Source organism: Metopolophium dirhodum, unplaced genomic scaffold, assembly GCF_019925205.1.
Source record: "Metopolophium dirhodum isolate CAU unplaced genomic scaffold, ASM1992520v1 scaffold25, whole genome shotgun sequence".
NCBI classification, from domain to species: domain Eukaryota; kingdom Metazoa; phylum Arthropoda; class Insecta; order Hemiptera; family Aphididae; genus Metopolophium; species Metopolophium dirhodum.
The window spans coordinates 22,696-31,520 of NW_026869913.1; the positions used below are offsets into that span (position 1 = coordinate 22,696).

General features: G+C 33.9%; 2 protein-coding genes across 2 annotated transcripts; one reads left to right on the forward strand and one right to left on the reverse strand.

Moving 5' to 3' along the window:
• Positions 1-842: 842 nt before the first annotated feature.
• On the reverse strand, positions 843-6,770 carry LOC132953389 (uncharacterized). Its single transcript, XM_061025854.1, has 12 exons — positions 6,548-6,770; positions 6,377-6,478; positions 6,167-6,271; positions 5,729-5,806; positions 3,345-3,876; positions 2,820-3,253; positions 2,598-2,732; positions 2,304-2,515; positions 1,958-2,132; positions 1,543-1,896; positions 1,133-1,476; positions 843-1,028 (listed from the first exon to the last, which is right to left on the reverse strand). Exons 1-12 carry the CDS (start codon positions 6,646-6,648, stop codon positions 874-876), a joined length of 2,727 nt encoding a protein of 908 aa, XP_060881837.1. The 5' UTR covers positions 6,649-6,770; the 3' UTR covers positions 843-873.
• A 648-nt stretch (positions 6,771-7,418) lies between these two features.
• LOC132953390 (activity-regulated cytoskeleton-associated protein-like) lies at positions 7,419-8,510 on the forward strand. The gene has a single exon (XM_061025855.1). The coding sequence runs from the start codon at positions 7,419-7,421 to the stop codon at positions 8,508-8,510; it is 1,092 nt and encodes a 363-aa protein (XP_060881838.1).
• The last annotated feature ends 315 nt before the right edge of the window (positions 8,511-8,825 follow it).

Genomic DNA, 8,825 nt, shown 5'->3' on the forward strand with positions numbered 1-8,825 from the left:
CAGCTGATCGAAGGAACGCGACGACCGTTCCACCGACAACAGCCACATTTTATATTTTTCCGTAAACAACACCGGAAAAACAACCGGACGTCATGTCGGGAAAATATATTAATGAGTTGACCGCCGCGGAGTTGCGCTACGAATGCAGGCAGCGCGAGTTGTCGGATACGGGCGCGAAGGATGATCTTGAAATCCGGTTGATACAACACTTCACGGACCTGAACCTACAGGCCAATGAAGTCCGGTTTCCGCCTATGGAACCCGCCGGACATACCGGAAACAACCTGACAACAGGTCAAATACTTGACGCCGGACAAAGGGAAAACCAACCGGTCGAATCATCACCCGCCCAGCCACCGAACACCACCACCAATAAACCACACACACCCACACACCAACAGGCTATGGACATGATTCAAGCGAGTCGGTCCATAATTAAGGCGCCTGCACACCAAAATTAAAACGTATACAACGCTCCAGAGATGGCGTTGTTCGCTGTATCACCGCCGTCGTGGCAGGCCGTAACCACGCATTATTATTCCACGGATAGTCATACTGTGCGTTTCGTGTCAATGTATCCCCGCCCATATAATTTTATGCACGCAGCGCACTCGCTCCTAGCTTTGCGCTCACAACCTACTAATTAACTAAAGCTCCTCTTAACTTTGATATGTGTACCAATATTTAAAGTACAACAATGTATCTAGTACAGAGCTTGATTTATATTAATAGCCTAATTACTTTTTAAATTACAAATAAAATAGTCAATAGAAATGAATATATTTTAAATTATATAACAAAACTCAAACATTTCAATTATAATTTATTGTTCCTACAAACAATTTATAATGGCACATTTATTTTTAATAATAACTAGTTGCATATTCTGCGGTAACAATTTGATATTAAATCAATTTTTGGATTGACAATTTCGGGAAGCATATAATCCATATAAAATGAAAAAAGTTGATTCTCCATCTTTTCTTTCCAAAAATTGTCATCACGAATAATTTTTTCGAAAAATAATCCTGCAAATATTATTTAAACATTTTAATAACTATATAAAATGTATATAGTAAATTTAAAATTGTAAATATATTTATATACATAGAATATTAATGAAAATAGGTACCGTTGGGAGTCCACACTATAAAATAACAATACTGTCTTTGAGTAATGTGTAACTGCCCTTGTACTTGGTAATAGTACTGAAAAGTACGTTTTAATTCTACTTCTCCTTTTTTATTGATAATTAAATATTTTATGGTTTTCATTTTAGCAGCTTCTTGAGGGGTAGTATTTTTTATGCTAGGAGGGCATTTTATTTCAATGATACCATCATCTCCGATGATACCATCTGGACTTCCAGCTAAAAAATTAAAACATTGATCGACAAACATTCCACAAGGCGTAATTTTTATTTTTGTAATAGCTTCAAAAGCGTCTTTTGCTACACTCTCATATTGGATACCATACCTATTAAATGAGTAAATTTATTTTAATTATTAAATGTTTATAAATTATTACTATATTCATATTAACTTCATCGCGGCCGTTGTACCCACTAAATCGTCACTGTACAATATATATTTTAATGTGTTGGTCCTGGATGTCTTAGGTCTTAGAGCACATATCCGGCCAAAATTTGAAGCAGTCAACCTAAATTTTCGCTCTTGTTTCCAAATCTCATTTAAGGATTGACCAATGGTTCGTCTTTCTAGAGATTTTATTTCTGTCAAATCTAACTGAAGGCTGCTTAACAAATTTTTTTTTTTCCCTTCAACCTCTTCATCTGTCAAATTTAGAACGCTGCAACCAATATCATCAACATCTCCATAATCCTTATCAGGACCTGCAGTCACCGTCTTCTTTTTTTTATTATTGTTGAATTTATTTCTTAAAATACAATGTTTTTAATAGGCTAAAATTAAATTAATTATAATATATTACGTTTTACCTAAACTCAAGTTGTCTTCTTGTTTCACAGATTCTTTTTTTTTTTTTAATTTCTATATATTTTTTAGTAAATCTACCAGGACTGAATTTGGTAGCATTTTTGTGTAGCCTGTGTAAGTAATCAGGACCATAGTTATAAGAAATCAGTGCTGTATTACATCGTGTCTTATAAGATCCTACAAATTATAAATTTATTCGTGTATAAATCGATAAAAAAAACTGATAAGATACAATCTCTTGCAAATATTTTATTATGTCAACACAATTTACTGATGAAATATACAATATACATATTAACATATCTTATAAATATAATTATTTATAAGATATTTAATATATACAGTTACCTCGTAGAGAATAATTAACTCTTTTGCCTCCAACGTATTTTGCTATTACACTATTGTAAGCTTCAGCGCAATTATTATTTACACTGTACAGCAAACTGTCACTATGGTGGGCAACTAAATTAATTGCGCCCGACAATTCATCCCAAAGACCACTCAGCCTAAATTCAGGAACTAAATTTGTCTCATTTGGTTTGTAGCCTTTACAAAAATAGCTAACAATTAAAAGAAAAACGAGTCCATTAGTAATGTATTTACTGTTTATTTATTTTGTTTATAGTAGGTAATTAATTTTACCTAGCGCACTTTTCATGATCACCAAAAACATGTCGAGGACTATTCAAAATATCAGCTTTCAGAAACTGAACTTTTTCACTCTGAGAAAGTAATTTATTTGACTTCCAGTATTTCGACGCTTCTGTTATGGCATATCTAAGTGTAAAGTTTGTACTTAATGATATTTTAAATTATCTTTGACACAATATAAGTGTTATAGAGGTATAAACTGCATGTACCTACCTTAATCGTAATATATTGTCTTTTAATTTAATTCGATGATACCCAGGAATTATAGAGCCTGAATTATTTTTTCGTCGAATAGATATATCTCGTAGTCGATTACAGTAGTTACGAAGTATGTGATTAGAACATTCAATTTTTTTTATACGGTGTTCAATCCCATATGGTTTGGCAATTGATAATTTTTTCATAATACTGCTGTCACCGTCACCAATTAATTTGTCATAAATTAACCCATGCATATCCATGCTATGGGAAAAACCATCAACAATAATATCAGCTTCCATTGAAGTCGAAGTTCCTGACCAATTTTTGTAACATTTATGTGGATTAGGTTCTTTTGACAAGAACTCAGCTTTGTTACAAACGGAACATATTTTATTGCGAACTCCTAAATATAACACTTTTCCAGTCTGGTAACCGATAATACATGCCTACGAATGTATAAATATATATATTTATAATACAAAAGTTAACATATTGAAATTATGTTATTATTTAAAAATTAAATGATAAAAAACTCACAACGCCAGATAAAGCATTATAATTTGATTTGTAAGAACGTTTCGACCATGCTCCATCAGCAACCACTGTAATTAACGGTACTCCATCCTTATTTATATCACCTCTTTCGATTGCCATATTAGCCTCTTCTTTACCCGCTATTTCAAGAGATTGCCACATAGTTGTTTCTATATACCCACTTATTAGTTCGTGTTCTTTTTGATAAGTATTATTTGACATACAAGGCATATTTAAAATGGCTGAAAATTGTTCGAGTTGTGCATAGCCTTGACCAGTATTGATAACACTCGAAACAATTGCCGTATTTATTTTTAATGCTGATGATTTTTCTTCTGGTTCTGAACTAATTACTTCCATCTTACAACACATTTTGCATTTGAAAATAAATTTACTAAAATATCCTTTGCGAATTTCTTTTACTAAATCTAAACTAGCAATTGTACAATCAAAAGCTTCATGTCGAATACTTTGAATTGATTTAAAAAGATGGCCGATATCTATGAACCTTCTTCCTTGTATCTCAAAAGAGTTGCTAAAGAATATAAATAATATCCATCAATTGAATGAACTTATTTTGAGGTAATTACCAAAGCAAATAACATTCTTGTAAAGTATTCTGGTATAAGTATTCGAATAAAAGTATTTTATACTTTTCTTAATACTTTTAAATAAAAAAATAATTAATTAATTAAAAATAAAGCTCTGCTGTATAGTAGGTTTGAGTGAACCTTTTCATTGATTAGATCACTGTGATGGATGTATTACATTTGAATTAAATGATAAATCATTGTTTACAAAGAAAAAGATAATGAACGGAGATTTTGTAAAAATTACAACTTAAGACCAACTTTTAGAACAACTTACGAAAAACCTTGTTTTCAATTTTCAATCCTTAGTTATAAAAACTAAACATTTTATACATATTTAACTACAAAACAATTGCAAATGTTCGATATTTTGACGTCCAAATTTTTACTAAAAAGGTCTATAAAAAATTATAATTTGAATACTTTCTTCTGATTTTTTGGTTAAATTATAAACTGTTTACAAAAAACCTTGCATTCATTTTTCAATCCTTAAATATTAAAACTGAACATTTTATGACTTTTTAACAACAAAACCATTTGCAAACGTTCAATTATGAATTTTGGCCAAAATTTAATGTTTAAATGCTTATAAAAAAAAATTGTGCCTATGTATTTTTATTATTTTTGATCTGCTAGTTTATAAACTTGTGAGGAATCTTGTATTATTTTCAAGAAATTTGACCCAACGAAATTTTTCTTATCGATATTTAAAAAAAAAAAATTTGGAAAAACCGAACATTTCTTTTGCTTATAAATAGCTCAAAAAAAGTCAAAATATTTTGAAAATTTGATGATGTATTGATATTGCTTGTATAAAAGTTTAGTGAAAATTTCATGTCTCTGCGGTTATTATTTTATGTGTTATATCAATTAGAAAAATCGCGAAAAAAAAGCGTTGCGTAAAATTATCCAGGTTTTCCTTGGTTTTTTGTAGAGATGTAAAATTTACGTCAATTTTTTTTTTGGTTATTTACCGAGAAAAATTTTCTTAAATGTACGTAAACTCTGTAAATTTGGTAAATTTTGATAATTTTTGTATGTCACCGTAGAAACACCTTAAAGAATTCCTCACTTCCACTTTTTTATGAACTTATAATTAATGTGACGCCTATTTGTATTATTTACTGGATAGTGTGGTTTTCAATGTTCATGGTATAATAAATTTAATATATGACTATATTAATATTAATATTTTATATAAATTCCTAGTAGTGTTATTATTGACTTCTTTTTATATATTTTAAATTACTTTTTATGAATTCAAATATTAAAAATGTACTAATAAAATAAATTGTAAATTAATCAAATCAGATTCATTAGGTAAACCCGCTGCGTTTAAAAAGTATTGAAATTTTTTTACTTTTGACCCCTCAAAGTACCAACTAGATTCACTTTCCTATCAGAAAAGTTGCTGATTGAGAAAATTGGAGCACTTTTACTGCCTCAAAACGTGATGACAGACACAAAAAAAAAATAAATAAATAAAAAAACACAGAAATGTTGCTGATCGAGAAAATCGGAGCACTTTTTCTGCCCCCTAAAACGTAATGACAAACACACCAAATAAAATCAATTATCATTTTAAAATCAATACATTCATCATTCCGTTCAGAATCTATAACATTTTGTTACAGGGAGGTTAAAAATAAATCCGAGCCCCTTTAGCCCCTTCATTCTACGTATATGATTCGAATACGAAATAAAAGATTCTTTACAAGACTGGTAAATAATAAGTAAACAGACATTTGAAAATGTCCAAAAATATAAATTATAGTAGTTACATAAAAATCAGCCTACCCATTTTCAGGTTCAACTTCATTAACTACTGTAGATGACATAAATGTATCACTCTCATTTTCAACGTTATCATTCAAACTACAAATTAAAAATTAAATGTTTATTTCTCTTATTCATATAATACCCAGTAAACATATATCACATATAATATACGTTTATATAATGAGTAACTTTGGTGAATACTGAATACATATTATACGTAGCTAATTTTTATATAATAACGGTTTAATAAACGTTAAAATTTGTTAATTTACGTATGTATGGTAGGTATATTATATACGAAAAAAATTCATATCTTACACAAAAAAATTCATATCTTACACGAATTTTGTAGGTACCAAAAATAAACGTTATATAAATGTAAAATATACGTAAAAATGTTTACTGTTTACTTATATAAGAAAGCTTAAAGAAATTTAAATTAGTTTTTCACATTACCTATCTATTATAAGAATAGACGACGAAGCTTCAGGACTGAAACCGTCGGTAACCAAAGTTGGGGGACTCAAAACATTTTCAATGAGTCTAGCCGGTGTAGGAGTACTATATTATTGTATTAAAATAAATAAAGTGGTAGTATTAATTATAAGTTATGAATACCTATATATATTTATGATATGTAGTATAAGTATGAATTATTTATTTTACCTAACTCTTATAACATTATTTGATGAATCTGATGAATCAGTCAAAGTAAAATCTGCAACCAAATTTGAGGGGCTTACAACACTATCGCCAGGTTTGGGGAATCTATTCAAAAAATACACATTTTATTTACATCATACCACATAATATTCATTATAACCACAATAATCTCACCTATATTCCAGTTTGGGTTTTGTCTTTTTCAAACGGCTTTTCATGACATTTTTCAATGCCTTTTTTTTGGATGTCATTCCTCTAGTTTTTGTTGGCTTCATGTTCGTGCTCAAAAGTTACTTATTTAAATAAGCAGAGCGAAAAAAAAAGTACTTATAAACACGTAACGTATTGAACAAAAAAATATCAAACAAGTAACGTACAGTATGGACAGCGACTCACAGTCCACAGATGACACGTAAATACGTAATTATTCGATATCGGATATTTATGAACCGGCAGACCGCAGACATAAAATACGAAAATAATATTATACATATAGTCATTAGTCGCTATGAAATTATATAAATAAACTGCCCCTTCCACCAACACCCGCCACACCAAAGCAATCGACGGCTGATCACGATTCACGATAACACCATGGGTGCTGCGGTGTTACGGAGTGGAGGAGGATTATTGCCTGCCGCTGCACGCCCGAGAGCAGCACCTTACATACAAATTATTACAAATGTGTTTTTACTTTTTACTGAAACTTAGTTTCGTATTTCCAATAATATAGCTTACTGAGTGAAATTAGTGGGTATACACCTATTATTTAAATTGTAGTGAAGAAGTTAATTTAGGCCTGTATAGGAGTCGATTTTCGACATTTTATTTTCAATGACCAATATTTAATTCTAAATATTGCAATATTTTACCATTTGCATTTTAATTTTTTGGGCTTATTGATTAAAATATCTAAAAATTGGTTTCTATACAAGCACAGATAAACTTCTGTTCTACAATATTGATTATAGGTATTTTTACACTGAAATCGCTCAATAAGCCATATTATTGGAAATACGAAAATTATTTTTCCTAGCATTTTTTCATGCTATTGATACCCCTTAAGGAGGTACGGCAAGCGGCGGAAAACTCGGCGCATGGGCACAGTCTGGAATCGCGACTGACCATGCTCGAGGACTGCATGGCCCGCTTTGGCGACGACCAACGCCGCATTGCAGAAACAATGCGACGCCTAGAAATGGGTATGGCACGCCAAGCACCGGAACACCAACCGGAAGGGACAGCACCGACCCGCCCCCAACACAATGTGTCATCGAACAACACGGAATACGGTACGAGGTACTCCGCGGCACGCGAACCGCCGTCCGCGGGTAACCAACACGCCGAACGTTCGGTACGGTTCGATGACACGCCAAATTTATACCATGCCCCCTCCTCCACACACACCTATGCGTCACAACAATCGACGCTGATACCATACGACGACGTATGTGCAGCGAAACATTCGCTGCCGGAGTTCCTCGGAACAACGCCTGAGGACCCGGTACGATTCATACACAAGGCGGAATCGATATTGTACCAAACGCGTATAGATAGGTCGGCCTGGACTAATATTGTCACGCAGCAGCTGAAGGGTGCAGCCAGTACATGGTGGAACACCATCAGACTACTGGACCTCACCTGGGATGAGTTCCGCGCCGAATTTTTAGAAAAATTCGACAACGTGGAAATACAATCACGACTGCGGGCCGAGATAGTATCCGTCCGACAAACACAAACGCAATCGCTTACGGAGTTCGTGACACAAAAAAACCAACTCGCGCGCCGCGTCAATACCGGGCTATCTGAAACACAGCTAGTCGGTACGATAGCCGGTCTAACGCGCAACGAATACCGCACACATATCCGATTGCAGAGACCAGCGTCTTTCGGAGACCTCCGCCGGGTCGCTGGAATCCTGGAATACACACCAGACGAAACGCCCACACAACAACAGCAGAAACCGGCGTACAAAACATATTCCCAAACCCGCCCGCCCCAACCGAAGCCACAAACGCGTACACGGGACGGTACTGCTGGTAAACCGCAACCGCCCAACCCGTGCAGGTACTGTGGAGGTCCTCACTGGAACAGTGACTGCCCCGGGAACACGCCGCGTTCGGGAAACGGGAAATGAGTCGACGGACAATTGTCCACGCCGCCGCCTCAAACACACACACACACACAACCACGCCACCACACACAACGCTCGGCAATACAGACGGGGATATAACTATCAAACGCGCATCGATAAACTCGGCGTCATCAGATATATCACCCATCAAAAACATTAAAATTCCGTTAAGTAGCAGGTCATCATCACCACACACAACGACCCCTACTACGGAATTAACACGTACTCATACGGTACACACCCATAGCACAGAGGTAACCGAAACGGATGCTCTGGTAATGGCGGTACAAACCGCTCCCCATAGTACCGATAACGCGG

Bases quoted from the DNA above. Each gene is read 5' to 3' on its own strand.
- LOC132953389 (XM_061025854.1), bottom strand. From the start codon at position 6,648: ATGAAGCCAACAAAAACTAGAGGAATGACATCCAAAAAAAAGGCATTG. The intron at 1,897-1,957 runs GTAAAACGTAAT...TTGTATTTTAAG, and splicing joins AGAAGACAACTTGAGTTTAG to AAATAAATTCAACAATAATA. The intron at 1,029-1,132 runs GTACCTATTTTC...TAATATTTGCAG, and splicing joins TATAGTGTGGACTCCCAACG to GATTATTTTTCGAAAAAATT.
- LOC132953390 (XM_061025855.1), top strand. From the start codon at position 7,419: ATGCTATTGATACCCCTTAAGGAGGTACGGCAAGCGGCGGAAAACTCG.